At 33.5% G+C, this 20,284-nt stretch overlaps 3 protein-coding genes across 14 annotated transcripts in view; 1 reads left to right on the forward strand and 2 right to left on the reverse strand.

Moving 5' to 3' along the window:
* The window catches only part of LOC111053692 (phosphatidylinositol-binding clathrin assembly protein LAP), a 220,037-nt gene extending 217,229 nt beyond the window's left edge, over nt 1–2,808 (reverse strand). For 7 of the 12 annotated variants that reach the window (XM_039433267.1, XM_039433266.1, XM_039433263.1 and 4 more), the window contains exon 1: nt 2,466–2,741. In XM_039433267.1, coding sequence (XP_039289201.1) covers nt 2,466–2,595 — 130 coding nt within the window. In that variant the 5' untranslated portion in view covers nt 2,596–2,741. Of the gene's footprint in view, nt 1–2,465 lie in introns of all 12 variants that reach the window. The other 5 variants (XM_039433265.1, XM_039433262.1, XM_039433258.1 and 2 more) reach the window with 3 other exon arrangements.
* A 1,480-nt stretch (nt 2,809–4,288) lies between these two features.
* Nucleotides 4,289–20,284, reverse strand: part of LOC111056452 (autophagy protein 5) — a 32,891-nt gene continuing 16,895 nt past the window's right edge. Inside the window, exons 5-6 of the mRNA XM_039433268.1 lie at nt 10,895–11,101; nt 4,289–6,428 (exon numbers count right to left, since the gene is read on the reverse strand). Of these exons, the coding sequence (XP_039289202.1) occupies nt 6,301–6,428; nt 10,895–11,101 (335 nt within the window). The 3' untranslated portion in view covers nt 4,289–6,300. The remainder of the gene's footprint in view (nt 6,429–10,894; nt 11,102–20,284) is intronic.
* LOC111056451 lies at nt 12,391–16,540 on the forward strand. Its single transcript, XM_022343813.2, has 2 exons — nt 12,391–12,671; nt 15,344–16,540. The coding sequence occupies exons 1-2, from the start codon at nt 12,452–12,454 to the stop codon at nt 15,889–15,891; spliced, it is 768 nt and encodes a 255-aa protein (XP_022199505.2). The 5' UTR covers nt 12,391–12,451; the 3' UTR covers nt 15,892–16,540.

Raw genomic sequence — 20,284 nt, forward strand, 5'->3', positions numbered from 1 at the left:
AATTGAACCAATCAGAGAAAATTCTTCTGAGAAGAAGGATTCTCTTAATGGATCTCAGAGAAGAAGGATTCTCTGAATGGATCTCGTGGTATTTAATCAGGATTAAAATTTAACCGGCTTTTGTGCAACCGGCACTATGACTTTCATAATTTTTCCTCTCGTGATTATAGATTTTATCTAAAGATAACATACATGATACTGTATTAAGGTGCGTACAGACTTTCGCTCTGCTCCGCAACCGAACGTCACTCCAGCAGAGCGATTGATGATCGACCAGGGAGCAACAGTGGTTCGACCGGGGAACGCAAGAAGATCTAACATCTTCCATAACGTTCATGATGGGTGCGTGGGCGGTGCGACTGTGGTTCGATGGTGGTACGAGGGAGGAGCATGCTCGGTGCTGGTTGGAAGCGCGAATATGTGTACGCAGCTTAACAATTACAGTGATATTCATTGATGATGTATCCTTTCTCGCCACAAAGGATAAACAAATTAGTCAATATTATTCTAAAAAATGTATAATGGGTCAAAGAATATGTTTTAATTAATTTGAAACTGATTGGTGGAAGCATTCGAAACACTATCGAAGCTATCGTCGAACATACAAACAAGCCGACAACTACTCGAACCTCCAGTCATAAGTAGGAGTTCACTATGCTCGTTCAATAATCTAATAGCCGAACTTGCTGAATATTTGTTGCAATAATAGTAGTAAATGTAGTATATGTCAAGCAAATAAACAATAATTGTATTCAGATTCATTTGACAGCAAATTTTAGAATAAGAATCTATAGATCAGAAATAATTAGGCCTACTGAATGTTATGTAGCCAATATTTCAATAATTCATCACACAAATTGAACATAAGCTATCAATTAAAACCAGAGAAGATAGAATAATAATAATAATAATAATAATAATAATAATAATAATAATAATAATAATAATAATAATAATAATAATAATGTAATTAATATAGCCTAGTGTTCTTTTGACTTTGGTAAAATGATCTTAAAATAACTTGAATAAGCAAGGGTTTTTAAGAGACTAGAAAACAATTAGTCCTAATGTTGAAAATAACTCAATTGAGAAATTATTTAAACGGAGTTTTTTTCTAAATCACTCACTTCTTGGATCACAAACTATCATGCAGTAGCAGAGATTTTTCCTCAGAATCGTGCATTCTACATTCAAACCTGGATCATATTATAAAAATGTGTCAAGGCTATGAGAGATTAGTGCAACATGGCCTTATCTATCGAAGGTTAGAGGAGAAAAAAAGAATATAAGTTAGTAACTCAAATCTAAAATAATCAAATATTAGTATTCAAATAAACCTATTCAGTCTTCAATTTAATTAGATTGAATATCCTCTGAAGGTGAAGTTTTACTTTCACTAATGCTTTCATTAAATCAAAAATTAAATCTTGGGAAAGGTCCCAAAAAATGTCGATACCATTTTTGGGGTTTCCAATAAAAGGGGGGGGTAGCAGCCTGAGGGGGTGCGTCCATGAGCTAGGGGAGGGCACCCCTGATTAAGTGTATCAACTTGAGTTTTATATTATGAATTATAGCAAATGTCCTATTATCTGAACCGCTGCAGTCTAAAATCAAGCTTTGGAATGCTTAAAATTGAAAAGAAAATGTGTCTAACTTGGATGCTATAATATCACAAGAGAGAAATTGAATTTTATTTTAGAAGGAAATGCTACTTGAGTTAAATTAAATTATTCATTAATAAATGGATAAATAGGCGCTATACAGATATTTCAAATGAATTGGATTGGCATGGTTGATCAATTACAATAGAAATAAGAATATAAGGGGTTCGACCTAGGTAGGTTAGAATCTTATCAGAGTATCAACTTTCAAGTCAATTGAGTAGATAACACGAATGTACGAAAAATATACCAAAAGTACGAACAGTGGTCAAGTATTTTTGTACATTAATGCAGTATTGGATAATTGATTTCAAGATTAATTTTGTTAGTACCGTACACAAAAATTGCAAACGTGTCTAACATAACCAGTCATTTAAAGTTGATCCTTATCGTTTAGTGGGAGCTTAAAATATATAAAACGTATACTTGTAACTGCAGTAGTTTTTTACAGGTAGCCTATGTGGTAGTTTCATGATAATTCACGTTGATTTTAGATCATGATGAAACTTGACACGACTGGTCTCCATACATTGATCTCTTGTCCTACTCGTTTCATCTTGGAAAAGTCAAATAAAAGTTTGGTTAGAATATCAAGAATTTAATTCGGCAATTAAAACATCATAAACAATAATGGATTATCAGTCAAACCAGCTTTAAAGGGCTGGTTTATTCACGTGATTTACCTGATTCATGACAAAGATAAGACTTTGTGTAATGGGAACGATCAGTATGTGAATGAACAATGATTATGAGAGTAACTGTAGCAATAAGTAAATACTGTAAATATGTAAATAGGGTACTCACAATCTAAATGTTTCTTTTTTGGTCCTATCAATTCTTCTGTCGTTGCTTTACAAACTGATTTGGCTAATCCTTGCCCGGCGATACTGTGTCGAGCTGCCAAAAGTCTATCTGTCATAGTTTGCCCCGCCATTTTTGCACTTGTATATTTCCCGACTACTTTACAATTAAAACATTTGATCTACCGCACAAACATGTAAAACAATAACTGTTGAGTAAACTTTACACTGGAAATATTGACACAAGAGCTAACACTGCCATCAGTACATAACGGAGATAAGATGGCGACTGAGATGAGAACTGAGAACCAGTCTAGTCTCCAGAACCAGACGTGAACTTGAATCCCGTACAATCGTTTGACAGGTCATGAGCACTGACTTACCAAAATACTGTTAAATAATAACCATTCAGAAACAAATTATTGAAAAACATTTTCCAAATTATATTTCTATTAATAAACCAACGGATTCTATCTAATTTATACTCTCAATCAATTATTAAATTGTAAAGCGTTATCAATCAGACTCAAACTTGACTCACTTGTCACATAGCGAGGGAAATTCAAATGTACAGCAAAGAGGAACGTGTGTTGATTCTGATCATTCTCTCAAAAAAAAGCGCAAAGAACATAAAATATGAAAGAACTTTACAGGTTTTCGTGAGTATTTCAATAAAGATGTATAAATATATACGTTAAATGAAGTTAAAATAGTTACAGACAAATTAATTGACTAAATTAATGACGGTTTTTGCAAGGGGCTATTATAAATCATTTTACAGAATTACTACCGGTATGGTATTCAAATCAGTGAATTGAATGTTTTCGTGAGTATTGCAATAAAGATGTATAAATATATACGTTAAATGAAGTTAAAATAATCACAGACAAATCAATTAACTAAATTTATGACGGTTTTTGCAAGGGGCTAAAAATCATTTTACAGAATTACTACCGGTATGGTACTCAAATCAAATTGAATTATTTTCTAAATAAACCCTAATTTAATCGACAATAAACTCACTGATTTAAGTTTACCTTCAACGTTGGATTGATAAATTATCTGAAATTAAAATTATTCAGTATCTACTTACAAGTTTTTACTGGTATGGTGTTAAAATACCACTACAGTATTATTACAAAAATTAAACAGGAACGTTCGTATTATTAAATAGTATATCTTTTCCTTATTGTAGAATAGGCCTATTATACAGAATTTTAAGAAAAAGTATTAGAACTTGTGTTAATATAGGAGTAACGACCATCTCACCATGTTGTACTGTCATCTTCTGGTTCTCAGATCTATTTTCATCTTTATCCTTGTAAACTCTTTTATTTAGTACTAACTATTGACCTATTGTCTGTGTAGTACATACTGGATACTTTATATTCAGTAGTTGATTATTTATTAAAGTTAAGATAGAAAGAATATAGGTCTACTGGCGTACTCTAATTTACAAATTAAACTGGTTGTCAAGGAACTAATCAACAATATTTAGTCTGAGAGAGGTTGGAGTACAATTCATTGTTGAATTTCAGCATTTCACCACAGATATAAGAAATAGAATAAAAGATATATAGATATATTTACTGTTTTTAAGACACCAGGTACCGTATTTATACTTTCTGATACCAATAAGAGCTTGAATTATTTCAGCAAATACGAAAACAATCTACTGAAATATAAAGCGTTTAACAAAAGTAAAATTATATTGTAACAACTGCTCCAACAATTATATAAGTAAACAGAGCAATTACTGCTCCAACATATTGTATAAATAAATAAAATGATGAACAATTTACACAAATTGATTGAAATACAAACATCTAATTCGAAAAGATTTTAATAAAAAAATACATCGCCAAAATGATACCCTATTAATGATTAGCTAGATTTCGAAAAGTTTTCTTAACTTCTGAGTATTCTAGTCCATATAATATCCAATTATTTTACCTCAAAGAAGCGTTCAAATACAAATTTTATCAAAATACAACAGGCACAGCTGCCATTATGTTTTATTATCAGCATATGATTCATGAACATTATATATTTCTTTGTATAAGCTATGACATTAATAATATGAGTTTTATATCATAAACAGTAGAATTTTTTCTTCATAATATATGTAATTTGAAATTCTAGAGAAATATCAGCTCAATTATCCATAAAAAATACGTTGATGAACCTTCGATACAATATTAATAATACCAGAGTCAAAAAATGATACATTCTTCATAGTATTTATTCTTCACTAGCTAACTTATACATTATGTATAAATCATTAATACAGTGTTTAAATAAGACTATCAGTTAGTGGAGTTGTTTATTGCAGATAGAGGAATAAATGTTAATAGAATAAAATTATTATATTCGTCCTTTATTATACACAGCAGAATGCTTCACTAAAAATGCAATTATTTATCAACAAAACAAGCCATGACTCAAAAATTGAGTTGTACATAGTTTATGTTTACAAAGTTTTACCTTTTATTAACATAACGTTTGAAAGAAATAGATAAAGTTTGTCTATTAAGATAAAGTTGGATAAAGTTTGTCCATTTATTTTGTTTGTTTTTCTTAAAGTAATACATAAAGTTTAAAAAAATTGTGATGGCTGTCAATCAAAACAATAGCATAAAACCAATATAAATTTAGTTTAAAAAGAAATGTTTATTGTACTGATTTCAAAGTTTAACTGTTGATAAAAATAGAGTTATTTCTCTACATTGACTATCAGATTGTTTCTAATCGGAATTTAATCTCCCAATTTTCTATGAACAACATTCAGGGCAAACAATGATCAGAAATTGAGTTATAATAATCAATATCACTTTCATCCAAGATATTATGATCTGAAAGATTAGAAACCTCTTCAAATATAAATAAAACTGAATGTATGATTCATGATTGTGCGTTCCCTAAGGATTCAACAAACTACTTGACCTTTCCAGAAACCTCGTTAATATTTTAACAGTGAACATCGGTAAAGGTTTCTACAGTTGAGAATCGAGAGATTCCTCTTCATATTCCAGCTCTATGAAAGTTATTCACCACGACTTTAGAAACATACTCGTATAAAAACCCTTATTCAATGCCCTGTATTTCAACAAGATTTCGTCATTTTGTATTCAATTCAATTACAATTTATCTTGTAATAAAAATTATTATTATACGGCTGATTATATTTTGTAAGACTAGCACACTCTGAGGTAATAATGGGTTGACGCGAAACCAAATAAACCACAAGCTTATATAGAAAGTGATTTATTTCTATATTTTCTATTTATTTTATTATATATAAAACTTATAGCAAATGAGCCAATAAACTTGAAGTGAACATAGTTTCATTTTTCGAGTTATTTAATATTACATGAGCCATAGGTAATTTTGAGTTACACTCTTAAAAGGATCTCAGTTTTAACTGTAATTAAAATTATATAAAAGCTAGATAAATTTAACTTGAGTAGCTTTCATGGGTGAATACCTCTGGCTTGCTGGTAATTACATGTTAACCAGAGGTATTCAGCCATGAAATACACTATAGTTTACTCTCGGTTCAATAGATATTCTTTGACTAATAATATAATTTATAATAAAAAACGGTCACTATTATCATTTAGAATAAAAACATACAATGAAATGCTAATCGAGTGATGTACAGTTGAATGATAGGTGAGATCAAAGCGGTTTGAGTAATATAAAATGCAATGATGCACCCAGTCAATTTCACACAGACGATCAATAATTCAAAATATTATTGTGGTAATATAACCAATTTTGTGTGCTTCACAACATCTTGGCATTTCTGTCCATTTTTGTTACAAAATGAGTCAAGCGTATCACGTCGCAGTGGCTTCGTCGATAAAAATGCACAAATGTAAAAAATTGTCGGGATAACTGAGGTGTTCGCTCATCCACTGCAGGGGTGTCTCTCTCGGAGGTTCTACGCCGTGGATTACTACTTTCACTGAAACAAAAAATATCGATTTCAATTTTTGCAAGATGTATATTTATTGAAAAACAATAATGATCATATCTATATAAAATAAAAGCGAAATGGCAATCGCTGACTGACTGACTCACTCACTCACTCGCAGAACAAAAAATCTACCGGACCAAAAACGTTCAAATTTGGTAGGTATGTTCAGTTGGCCCTTTAGAGGCGCACTAAGATTTGGAAAAATTTGCAAAGATACGCCAAAAGTCTGCGTTTTTTAGCTTTTTCTCAGATTTATCGAGAACAAATGAACAGAAAATGTTCAAATTTAGTACAGAAGCTCAGCTAGGGTGTAATAATGTTGTGTTAGAAGGAATTTGCAATAACGTCAAAGATACGACCAAAATTAGCAGTTTTTTGCGTTTTCTCAGTTCTTTTATCAAATAATAAACAGAAAATGTTCAAATTTGGTAAAGAGGTTTAGCTAGGGTCTAAAAATTTTGTGATGAGGTGACTGATGAATATTTCATCAAAGATACGCCCAAAATCAGCGTTTTTCCAACGGTTTTCTCAGCTTTTCTGCGTTTTTTCACCTTTTTCAATAATTGATGGAAATATATTTTAAAAAATTCAGTGCACAGGTTTAGCTGAGGTGGAAGAATTTTGTTCTTCAAAGATACGCCGATATAGTAACAGGTGTTTTTACCAGCGTTTTTGGCGAGCGAAGCGAGCCCACTGATCTCATTTTTGGACGATCCAGTCGAGGGTCCAGCTAGACGGATATGGCGAGCAAAGCGAGCCTGACGGCTAGTATCTTATAATATGGAGTGATTGAGAAACAATAAGGACCATATACACTATCTACATTCAACCATAGAGAAAATATAGCATAAGAAGATATACCATGTTATAGGTCGTTTATGTTCCAAATTTCAAGCCGATTTCTTGTTAACTCAAACCGGTTACTGTCGACTACTGTCTATTATTACTGTTTTGGCCGGTTGAGAGTAAGAACGGCACAGTATGAGAGACTACCAGCGTCACATAGCTTCACGAAGAAGAACTACTAGGACTAACGGCTTGAGTTGACAGTGAAATTTGGAACATAAATGCCCGATACCTTGAGATATTTTCTTATGCTATATTTTCTCTGTGGTTTAGCGCTAATCTACGATTACATGACGGTAAGTTCGTATTCATTATAATGTGGTTAATTCCGGGTTTAAACTAACAGCTGATTTATTTCCGTTGAAACCGAGATTGTGTATATAGGCCTGAAGATATTGTTACGGGTTTCTACACTAATAAAACACTTGAGACGATTTTATTAGTGTAGAAACCCGTAACAGTATGGTCATTTCCACTTCATTATGATAATTGTTCTACTTATAGAGCTTTAATGTGGTCTACGATATAATGGCAGTATTTGATTGATATTGATGTTGCTATCCTTGTCTACCATTCAAGACAATAAGAATCTGTTTATTATATGATAAGCTGTATTGGATAAATAGATTGTTCCACCCAGTTTATTCAGCACGATAGAAATGCCAATGTCTCAATGCAATCATATAATTGATCTTGGACAAATAACATGTAGGCCTATTATTATCAAGATCTTCCGTATATATTTCTGAAATATTTCATGAAATGTGCACATTTTTTTTGAAATATCTCAGTAACCATTGAAAATATGAACTTGGGGCCGGTTGCATTGGACTCCAAATTTAATTTCACATAAGATTTGACCATTTTCATTTATTAATTTATACATTAACCAATGCACAAATCAAATACATGATTAGAAAAGGACCAACAGGCCTAGCCTGTACTGTTCCCTTTCCGAATTTTGATAGTAGTAAGCCCAATGTCTAAAAGGTAAGTTATGTTGCTTCACTTTGAATAAAATTCCGAGTCCAGAAATATACAAACTAAAACATAATTATTATTTAACGAAAATCCTAAATAAATGCTGTAAATCACCCCGAATACTTCTGCTACTGCAGACATTTGACAACAGGGTTAACAGCTAGATGGAAATTCGATGAGACCTACTATCCAAAAATTAGTTGCCAGCCCGGGAATCGAACCCGGTACCTCCCAATTGCCAGTCAGGAATGCTTACCCTTACACCAAACTGACAATCTCTGGATAGCAGCGCTCATTTTATACGAAGCCATAGCGGCCAACCAGGTTACAGATGGAATTAAATAGAGAATGTATTTATTCAAATGCTAATTAATATATAATTATTATTTAATCGGGGTGATTTACAGCATTTATTTAGGATTTTCGTTGAATAATAATTATATATTAATTAGCATTTGAATAAATGCATTCTCTATTTAATTCCATCTGCAAACCAAAATATTTTCGATCATATTGATGCGACTAACAAATGGTTAATGGCCAATGGTTATTGAGATATGTAAATTATTTCAGGTATCCACCTTTTTCATGTATAGTACGCGTCCCGTAGCTTTGCCTCCGTGACTTTGAAACTGCATATTGGCAAGGTGATATTCCTACTTTTCAAAAAACATACGCTCACGAGTGCCTAGATCCGTAGATGGAGGAAGCTCCCTACAGTTGTTCGATGTTTTTGAACGGGTAGTATTGCGGTCTAGTTGCTCTCCGCCAATAGGCAAAGCTACAGGACCCGGGACTGTAATGTTGGGGTGGCCACTAACGATAGGAAAAGTATGTTAAACATATGTGTACACAAATGTCGTCATACATTGTTGAGTCATCACAGCGAAAGACTTCCAACAACATTTTTTGAGGCTAGGTTTTTGTATCTTTGATTTTTGTTGAGAGGTCTTGTTAATGTCTTGGTTGAGAAACCTGAGGGAAGCATTTAATTGCACAACCAATGACCTATTTAGAGCGGCGGTGAACAACGTAAACATTGTCATGATGATTGCCAACCTCCGCAATGGAGACGGTACTAAGAGAAGAAGATTTTTGTTGTTCATTTTTTCTTCACTGCTCTATTAGTGATTAAATTAGTTTTGTATCATTATAATTTGTAATTTCCTAGTTGACCGAGCGAAGTGAGGTCTAAGATTCAAGTCGACGGTTTGGCATTTCTCTAATGTTTATATGTTGCGCATTTACGGCGAAACGCGGTGATAGATTTTCATGATATTTGACAGGTATGTTCCTTTTTAAATTGCGTGTCGACGTATATAAAAGGTTTTTGGAAATTTTGCATCTCAAGGATATAAAAGGAAAAAGGAGCCTCCTTCATACGCCAATATTAGAGTAAAAATCAGACTATAGAATTATTCATCATGAATCAGCTGACAAGTGATTACACAGATGTGTGGAGAAGCCAGTCTATTACTGTATTTGTATAAGGTCTATAGTTTCAATCAAATACCTTGAAGAGGTATGCATCTTTAAGCTGGGTTTACACCAAAGTTATTAACAAAATATTAATAACTCAATCCTTATAGATTCTATTAGATTGAACGGAAGTTGACAAACACACATCTTCATCATGTGTATGATAAGTTATGTTCAATCTAATATAATCTATAAGGATTCAGTGATTAACATTTTGTTAATAACTTTGGTCTAATCGCAGCTTTAAGGTCTTTGGTTTCAATATTTTGTTTTGCAGTCATGGTATTATTATGCGTGCCCATTAGTATCAATATTCTCACATTCGAGAAATCTAATTTAATAAGTAGATTTATTCTAATTTAATAAATCTAATTTAATTAGATTAGTATCCATTCGTGCCCATTAGTATCAATATTCTCACATTCTAGAAATCTAATTAAATTAGATTTATTAAATTAGAATAAATCTACTTATTAAATTAGATTTCTCGAATGTGAGAATATTGATACTAATGGGCACGCATAATAATACCATGACTGCAAAACAAATATTGAAACCAAAGACCTTAAAGCTGCGATTAGACCAAGTTATTAACAAAATGTTAAATCACTGAATCCTTATAGATTATATTAGATTGAACATAAATTTAATTATCATACACATGATGAAGATGTGTGTTTGTCAACTTATTAAAAATAAACAAATGAACTAAACAATGCTGGAGAAATTATAATATTTTTATTGTAAAAATTAATTTTCATCAGATAGAAAGATTATCACGGAACTGGATGAATTATATCATATGGAATACAAATTCAAACTTGAACTGAGTTTGTTAACATTTAAAACAAGTGACATCAGGCACTTGTGGATGAGAATACTGCGTGAGGTCTACTGTTCACAGAACTACTAGTAGTTAATGTGTTTGTTTATCTATTTTTCTTTGGAAGCTGCTGTCGAACAGTTGTTTTTGTTGGAAACCTCTCGCGATGACACAACATGCATGGCGACCATGTGTGTACACACATGTTCAACACACTTGTCCTGTCATTAGTCACCACCCTTAGAAATTACAACGTCTCATGCAATATTGTTATTGGACAAAAAAAAACGCATTTTTATAAACGTCTTTTGTATAATGTACTTACCTTTTTCGTGTTCCGTTGGATAAACTTCTTCGAGAAAGTTTTGAAGTGTTTTCCGCTTGCCATCCTCAGTAACAGGTTTCACAAGCTTCTGTCGAACTGGCCTCTCGCCATGATAACACCTAAATGGAATGTATTTGAAAGACTCTTCGCTACTCGGACCCATCTCCATCAACTTACGGTTTACCGCCCAGAACTGGTCAAATTTATCTGCAAAACAAAAACAAATCACAATTAAGTGAACAAAAATCCTAGTCACAATCAACTGGGAATATGGAAAATTATAATCTACAAATAATAACAACCTGTTGAGCTTCAATTCTTTGTTGATTCAATGGTATACAATTATTTTTTTTTTAATAATTTGGTGGAGGATCAACAGGCACAGCCCAAAACGGTTCCTCCCCCGAATTTTGATTCATTAAAATAGTCCAGAAAATAGGTTATGTTTTCTCCACTTCATTAAATGTCTCAAGAGCTAATTAGAGAAGCCTCTTCTGATGACTCTGATTGGTTCTAGTGGCATTTAATCATGATTAAAATTTAACAGGCTTTTGTTCAACTTGGCCACATATTTGAACCGTGGGTATATAAACTTGACAACTGGTTATGAATTTATAAAAAAAACGGTATTTATCAATTCAATCAAACAGATATTTCATTACAGTATTGCTATTTGTGTTGTTTTGTTTTATTTCAAAACTGGATTCTGAAATTTGGGGTCATTTTATGAATGATTATTCTAAAGCTACGTTTACACCAAAGTTATTAACAAAATGTTTATTTTTCCGTCCTTATAGATTCTATTAGATTGAACATAACTTATCATACACATGATGCGCATATGTGTTAGTCAAGCTCCGTTTCATCTAATAAAATCTATAAGGACGAAAAAATAAACATTTTGTTAATAACTTTGGTGTGAACGCAGCTTAACGTAAAATAAAAGTCGATACATTTAAAAAAAACATTGCTTTATTGATCAAATTAACAAGCTATCCCCTGTCATCACAAACATGTTTATATTGATTTATTACTGGCAGCTTGATATAGAAAGTAAAATTGAAGGATATTGGAAAATACTGACTTCATACTACATAATTATCTTGTTAATTCATTGATTGCATTCCTATGAACAATACTATAGTGCGGTCCACGTTATAATGGCAGTGGATAAAGATAAAAGAATAGCGATGCCGATTCTCTGCATTAATTAATTATATTTCTACACTGTCAAAAACATACTTGGCATCGTTGTGGACCTGGAAAAGGATAGTACCACCGGCTTTGTCGAATGATAGACAAGGATAGAAAAACCAAAGTTGATCAAATACTGTCATTATAACGTGGACCTTATGTCAATCACATCGACGTTTAAACAATTTGTCGACGGAAAATCGTATCTTCACTTTGAGAGGCCAAATAGAAGGGGCTTCCGTGAAGCTTTCCATGCGTGGCAACTGTTCCCTAGTTCGGAAATGAGAACAGCAACAGCTGATAAGAGATGTTGGATGTTGAAAATCAGCTTCGAGGTTGAGTCGCTTTCTAGACTTGTCTGCTATGACACAGATTGCAAGTTGCAAATCAATATTGTTATCGGGTTGCAAAGTGATTTCTGTTGCTAGATTCTCAAAAATGGTTGACCAACTGACCAACATTACGTTTGTAGAGGAGATTAAAAAGTATCCAATTCTATTTAATAACATTGATCCTGAATATAATAACTTACGTGAGAAAGATAAAGTGTGGGAAGATATCGGAAAGAAAGTTAATTTAACAGGTGAGTCTAATAAGTGAGGTTAGGTTGTCTTACGTTATCAATCCTGTACAGCAACTTGAGTTACTGATAAGCTTTTCAAAAGTTATTGGAGGATTGTTCCAAAGTGTCTCAAGGAACAGTGATTTGCCTTGATGCAAGTCTTGAACGAACGTTTTGCTTGAACGATTTAAACTTCATTCTCATCTAATTCACAACTTTTGACATTGAAAAATAATTTAAAATTGGCATATTTTTTAACAACGTTCTCGCTTTCACTGGTTACTTATCGTTATCCTATGATACAAAGACGTTATTAGCATTTATAAAAAATTCCATGTTTTTTAGCCTAATTTATTTAGCACTGGCAAAATTAATTGTTTGTTGGTAAAAAATACATTTAAACTGGTTAATAATTATGTATCGCAAAAACTAGTAGAAAGAAAATTGGTACTGTACTGAATATTCCAAAATATTGAGAGAAATTTCATTCAAGAGAAGACCATTTAAGTTGATGTAGGGCTACTTGGGATTTTGTCATTATTGAAACCTCCTCTGATTGGTTCTCGTAGCATTTAATCATGATTAAAATTTAAGTCTTTTGTGCAACCGGGCCACGATCTTTGAATGGACATAAACCTGGAAACATAATTTACTAAGAATTTATTAAAAAAATGTATTATTTAAATTGAATTTTTTTCAAAAAATTTCCTTCAACCCCTAAACATTTTGAAAAAAACTAGAATATCGGGGGTCTACATAGATATGTAGCTAAATAAGAAATATGATATATTCATTAATTATTATTTAACGAAAATACCAAATAAGTGTTGTAAATCACCCCGAAGACCTCTGCTACTACAGACATTGACAACAGGGTTAACAGCTAGATGGAAATTCGACGAGAACTACTATCCAAAAATTAGTTGCCAGCCCGGGAATCGAACCCGGTACATCCCAATTGCTAGTCAGGAATGCTTACCCTTACACCAAACTGACAATCTCTGGATAGCAGCGCTCATTTATACGAAATCATAGCGGCCAACCAGTTACAGATGGAATTAAATAGAGAATGCATTTATTCAAATAATAATTAAATAAATAATAATTATATATTAATTAGCATTTGAATAAATGCATTCTCTATTTAATTCCATCTGTAACTAAATGTATCAAATGTATCAAATGTATCAAATAACAGCATTTATTTGGTATTTTCGTTAAATAATAATTATATATTAATTAGCATTTGAATAAATGCATTCTCTATCTAATTCCATCTGTAACCGGTTGGCCGATATATTCATTATCTTACACAATCTGACAATGATGATATTTAGTCGACTGGAGGCTCAACGAATTTTTTATGGGAATTGTAGTTCATTAGGGTATGATCACATTGGATGTGCAGGTGCACATCCTGCACATCTCTGCTTGTTTCTCGTGAGCCGAGAAACAAAATATGGAAAGAACCATTGAAACACGTTGCCTGTAGCTGCTCCTACTGAACTCCACCAGCAAGTGCACGCGTTCAGGCTGGTCACACACCGATCAGTCAAGACGAGACTAGTCACGTTTAGTCACAATACTTCACATTGCTGCTTATGACGCACACACTGATTAGTCATTGCAATTAGACATGACTCCATAAGCAACTATGTAAAGTATTGTGACTAAACGTGACTAGTCATTGCAATTAGACATGACTCCATAAGCAACTATGTAAAGTATTGTGACTAAACGTGACTAGTCATTAGTGATTAGTCATTGCAATTAGACATGACTCCATAAGCAACTATGTAAAGTATTGTGACTAAACGTGACTAGTCTTGTCTTGACTAATCGGTGAGTGTTCCTATGGCTCTTTCCAGATTTTTATCTCATTTGCGCGCTTGGTCATGCGTGACCAAGCGTGCATTAAAACAGCCGTGCATCCAATGTGATCATACCTTAGACTCAATTAATTTTAATTGATACATTACCGGTATTTAATTTGTGCTAAAATCTGTTGTTCAGCTATTTAAACTGCTATCTTCTTCTTCTTTGGCTGTACCTTATCCCATTTGAATGGGGTCGGCATTCCTTTCTCTTAGTCTGCCTCTCCACAAAGCCCTATCCAGTGCTTCCTCTTTCCTCCAACCACTCTCCCGCAAGTCAGCCGCTATTCTATCTCCCCACCTCATCCTAAGTCTACCTCGTCCTCTCACACCATCCAAAACCAAATCCTGCACTCTCAAAAGTCCAACATAATCCTCCTCCCGTCGCTGCAAACCACCTCATCCTTGTCTCCTGCATTTTCTTTCCCAGTGGTCCAACTTTTACAGTGCCTCTGATCAATTCATTTCTTATTTTATCTCATCTTGTAACCCCACACATCCATCTTAACATTCTCATCTCAGTCACTTCCATCTTTCGTTCCTGTTTCTTTGAAATGGGCCATGTTTCTGTTCCATACAGCATAGCTGGCCTCACAACTGATCTATACACTTTTCCCTTCATTTGACAATTCACTCTCCTATCACAAAGAACACCACTCATTTTTCTCCAGTTCATCCATTCACAATTTATTCTATGCGGCTATTCAAACTGCTATAATTTCAGTTTATTTTTTTAGTCCTATACAAACCAAAATATACAAACCAAAAATGTTCAGTAACTTGATAAAGATTCTAACCAACTTTTCAATCCTATTTCAGTATCAGAATGCAAAGACCGATGGAAGAACTTGAGAACAGCGTTCTGCCGACACTTAGCCAACAAAACAAAGAGGTCCTACTATTTGTCGGAAAGACTGCAGTTCATAGTTCCTTTCCTCAGGAAAACCTACGAGCCGGTCCAGGATCTAGAAGAGGAAGAAGTGTTCATCTACGCTGACGCCGAACCTGACGAAATTCTATCAGAGATCCCCACCGACATACAGCCGTCATCGCCTTCCTTACCACAACCAAAATCCGCAAAACATTCAGCAAAAAGGAAGCGTCGAATCGACAACAATTCAGACCCGGATTTGAACGAGTATTTGAATTTTGATATGACGGCTTCATCGGTGGTAAAGGAAGAACTAGACAATGTACAGACAAGGAGAGAAGCTTCCAGGATGTTCCTTCTCAGCATGCTACCAGATCTCATGCAGATGGACGATCATGAACTGCGAAAGTTCAAGAAAATAATGTTGAATACTGTGGATGATATACTAACAGAAAAATCTAAACGATGTTCCTCCAACAACAGAAATATCACATGAATCTTTACCATACAATTACAACTTTGCTATTTCATTAGATATGATTCTTATGGGAATCTATCATTTAAATACAGGGACCGGCATATTAATCTGACGATTTTGTAGTAATTGTTATGTTGGCACCATTATTATTGAAAAGGTGGGAATGTTGTACATCGACATGTCTATTCTTGCCATTTCAGTAGCCAGTATGTCGTGGTCAAGTGAACATCGAGCGTTTGTGATTGAAGCTTATTTTAAAAATAATGACTCAATTATTTTAACACAGCGTTTATTTCGCAGGCATTTGAATAATTTAAATCAACACGCGCCTGTTCCCAGTAGGAATACGATCTTGTTGTGGGTAAAGAATTTTAGGAACACGTCGTCTGCTTTAAAACCCAACAGGACGAAAACGGACTCTCAGAACGCCTGAAAACATTAACGCGGTAAGAGTAGCTGTTAGGCTGTACTCCATGAACGTTGAGCAGCGAAACATGATGTTGCGCTAGCCATTTCTGATCGAAGTGTACGACGAAATCTTCATTCCGACCTGAAATTCCATCCATTCGTCAAATCTTCATTCCGACCTGAAATTCCATCTTCATTCCATATAAGATAATGTTAAGATAATTCATTCCGTATAAGATAATGTTAGTGCAACAACCTAATGCAAAAAATCTGGTGTGGCGCACTCACACAACTTTCCTTGCCGTTATGAAAATTGATCACTGACGCTAGTGTTCCCGCGCATCTCAAATCTACTATTCAAATATTTGAGCCAGCTGGTGACAGGGCAATAACGCTGGAGACACACATGAGGTCTGCTATCTCTTCATAGTGAATGATTCAATAGAATCAACAATAATTTGCAATTGAATAATCACATTTTCTCGAATTTAAAGCTTATTTTCAATTTTAGGTGAAAATGTTACTGAACATTAATTGTAGAGATTTTCATGCTCAATCTTCTCCACTTGATTTTTTTGTTTCAATTGTATCTGAAGCCTGATAATTGGGAATCTATCTGCATTGATGGGGCGGAGCTCCTAAAATTTTTACAGATATGGGACTTGTGGCAATTGATAGGGCTTATCGATGACTATTTTAGGAGTGAATTTGATCAAAATCGTTGGAGCCGTTTCCGAGAAAATCACGAAAAACCCTGTTTTTGACAACATTTTCGCCGCCATCTTGGATTGCATTTGATCGAAATTGTTCGTGTCGGATCCTTATAGTGAAAGGACCTTAAGTTCCAAATTTCAAGTCATTCCGTTAATTGGGAGATGAGATATCGTGTACACAGACGCACATACACTCATACACACACACACACACACACACACCACACACACACACACACACACACATACAGACCAATACCCAAAAACCAGTTTTTTGGACTCAGGGGACCTTGAAACGTATAGAAATATAGAAATTGGGGTACCTTAATTTTTTTCGGAAAGCAATACTTTCCTTACCTATGGTAATAGGACAAGGAAAGTAATAATTGTGCACATTGCAAAGCCGCTTGCGAGATCATTCTCGAAAATGTTCACCAGGATGCTGTTATTCTTTCAAGTGCCGAGGCACATTTTCATTTTTCGGGATTTGTGAATAAACAAAATTACCGTTATAGGGCAGCCAATAATCCACACAACTAAAGGAAGTCATTCAACGAGAAATTGAAGAAATTCCACAAGTGATGATTGAGCGATCAATGGCATATTTTAGAATTAGGTGAGAGCGTGAAAAGTAACGGAAATAATTTGGATGACATAATCTCCAAATTGAAAAAAAGGTTGCGAGTAATCTATGTGATTCACTGTAAATTGCAAAATTTGATCTTCAATTTGATATATTACATTTATTAATTGTACGAAACTCACTTTAGTTATCAGCTCTCAAAAATCGTCAGGTTTTTATGCCGGACCCGGTATAAATCCATATCGTTAAATATAAAGAAAATAATTAAAAATCTCAGTACCCTTTTTTAAAAATATTTTATCACGACATGTTTCGGTCAATTATGCCATTTTCAAGTGATCTGAATTAAATAAATAAATACTAATGGAAGATTCTTATTTTGATCATATGTTAGTGAATTCATATGTTTTTATGAACTAGAACATATGATCAAAATAAGAATCTTCCATTAGTATTTATTTATTTAATTCAGATCACTTGAAAATGGCATAATTGACCGAAACATGTCGTGATAAAATATTTTTAAAAAAGGGTACTGAGATTTTTAATTATTTTCTTTATATTTATATTACAAGTAGCCCTATACAGGAAAGAGATCCATATCGTTCTCTTCTAATCTTATTAGTTATACTGAATCGTGAATATTTAATGAAGTGCGATATTATTTTCTTTTGGTCTCTATTTTGTAAGTTAATTGCAATGTTATACTATCAAATATGTCATTAAGGCTCGTACTGGAGTTTGTCTGTGAGCCTTTCTATGGAATAAATAAATTGATAATTTAATTTAACAGATGGCAATAAATGAGAAATTGCATTTGTCCAAATGCTAACGAATATTAAATAATTATATAACTAAATTCCAAATTAAATGCTGTCAATCACCCCGAAGACTTCAACTATTATAAATATTGACAACTGAGTGAACAGCTAGGAGGAAATTCGATTCCAGATATTTGCAGTACCGCAGCAGAAGTCTTCGCTGTTGTTGACAGCATTTAATTTGAAATTTTGTTCGATTATACCATAATTCAATTCAGAAATAGTTTGAATTCCTTGTAAAGGAATTATCATTTTACATTTAATGATTCCAATTTCAAGTGCTAGTCATCTCGGTGTGATAAGGCTCAATTACTACAACTAAACCAGACAAAAATAAATATTTGTCAGTTTTGAAAATAAATATTTAGCTTCAAATCCACTTTCCACTACGAGCTGTTAGTTAATGAATCATTTTGAACGACATATCAGTTTTAATTTTCAGTGAATAAAAATGATAGTAAAAGCAATCTATAACAACTATGGATGGATGTTATTTCCGAAAGCGCTTCCCACATTGAGAGTGCAAGTTTTTACCATTATTTACTTGAAATTAAGACAGATATTTCGTTATAAATAAATATTTAGCACAGACTTTTTATTTGAGAAGGAAAAGTTAATGAACCTGAACCTCACCATCTTCTAACTTTTATCAACTTTCCAAGGAAAGTTTTACTGTATATAATTAACTTTGAAATATACCTGACAAACTATATATTTTTATATACATGTAAATAATATATTTATTGATCCTAACTAGAGATTTATTATTATTAATAGCCTTTCCCTATCCTCAAACACCTTAGGCCCAAATTCACCAAAAAAGAAAACTAGGTTTAAGCGACAGTTGGTTCTTAAGCTGGGTTTACACCAAAGTTATTGAGAAAATGTCCAATAAAATATGTCCAATCTGATAGAATCTATAAGGATTAAGTTATTAACATTTTGTTATTAACTTAGGCGTGAACGCAGCTTTAGTCAGATGATTTTTAAATTGGCTTTGTAATATGTTTTTACTTTCCATGCCCTATTACCATAGGTACGGAAAGTATTGCTTACCGAAAAAAATTAAGGTACCCCAATTTCTAAATTTCTATACGTTTCAAGGTCCCCTGAGTCCAAAAAAGTGGTTTTTGGGTATTGGTCTGTATGTGTGTGTGAGTGTGTGTGTGTGTGTATATGAGTGTATGTGCGTCTGTGTACACGATATCTCATCTCCCAATTAACGGAATGACTTGAAATTTGGAACTTAAGGTCCTTACACTATAAGGATCCGACACGAACAATTTCGATCAAATGCGATTCAAGATGGCGGCTAAAATGTTGTCAAAAAAAGTGTTTTTCGCGATTTTCGCGATATGGCTCCAACGATTTTGATTAAAGTTATACCTGAAATAGTCATCGATAAGCTCTATCAACTGCCACTAATCCCATATCTGTAAAAATTTCAGGAGCTCCGCCCCATCAATGCAAAGTTTGATTTTAGATTCTCAATTATCAGGCTTCAGATACAATTTAAACAAAAAATTCCGAGTGGAAAAGATTGAGCATGAGAATCTCTACAATTGATGTTCAGTAACATTTTCACCTAAAATTGAAAATAAGCTCGAAATTCGAGAAAATGTGATTATCCAATATTGCAAACTGTTGGCAACTGTTGATTCTATTGAATGATTCACTATGAAGAGATAGTAGACTTCGTGTGTCTCCATCGTTATTGTCCTATCACCATCTGGCTCATAGAAAAGTGGACTTGAGATGCGCGGGAACACTAGCGTCAGTTGATCAATTTTCATAACGGCAAGGAAAGTTGTGTGAGTGCACCACACCAGATTTTTTTGTTTATTTAGAATCAACTGGCGCTCAACCCAAGTTTTCTTTTTGGTGAA

The sequence above is a fragment of the Nilaparvata lugens genome, chromosome 7, assembly GCF_014356525.2.
Source record: "Nilaparvata lugens isolate BPH chromosome 7, ASM1435652v1, whole genome shotgun sequence".
In the NCBI taxonomy this organism is placed as follows: Eukaryota; Metazoa; Arthropoda; class Insecta; order Hemiptera; family Delphacidae; genus Nilaparvata; species Nilaparvata lugens.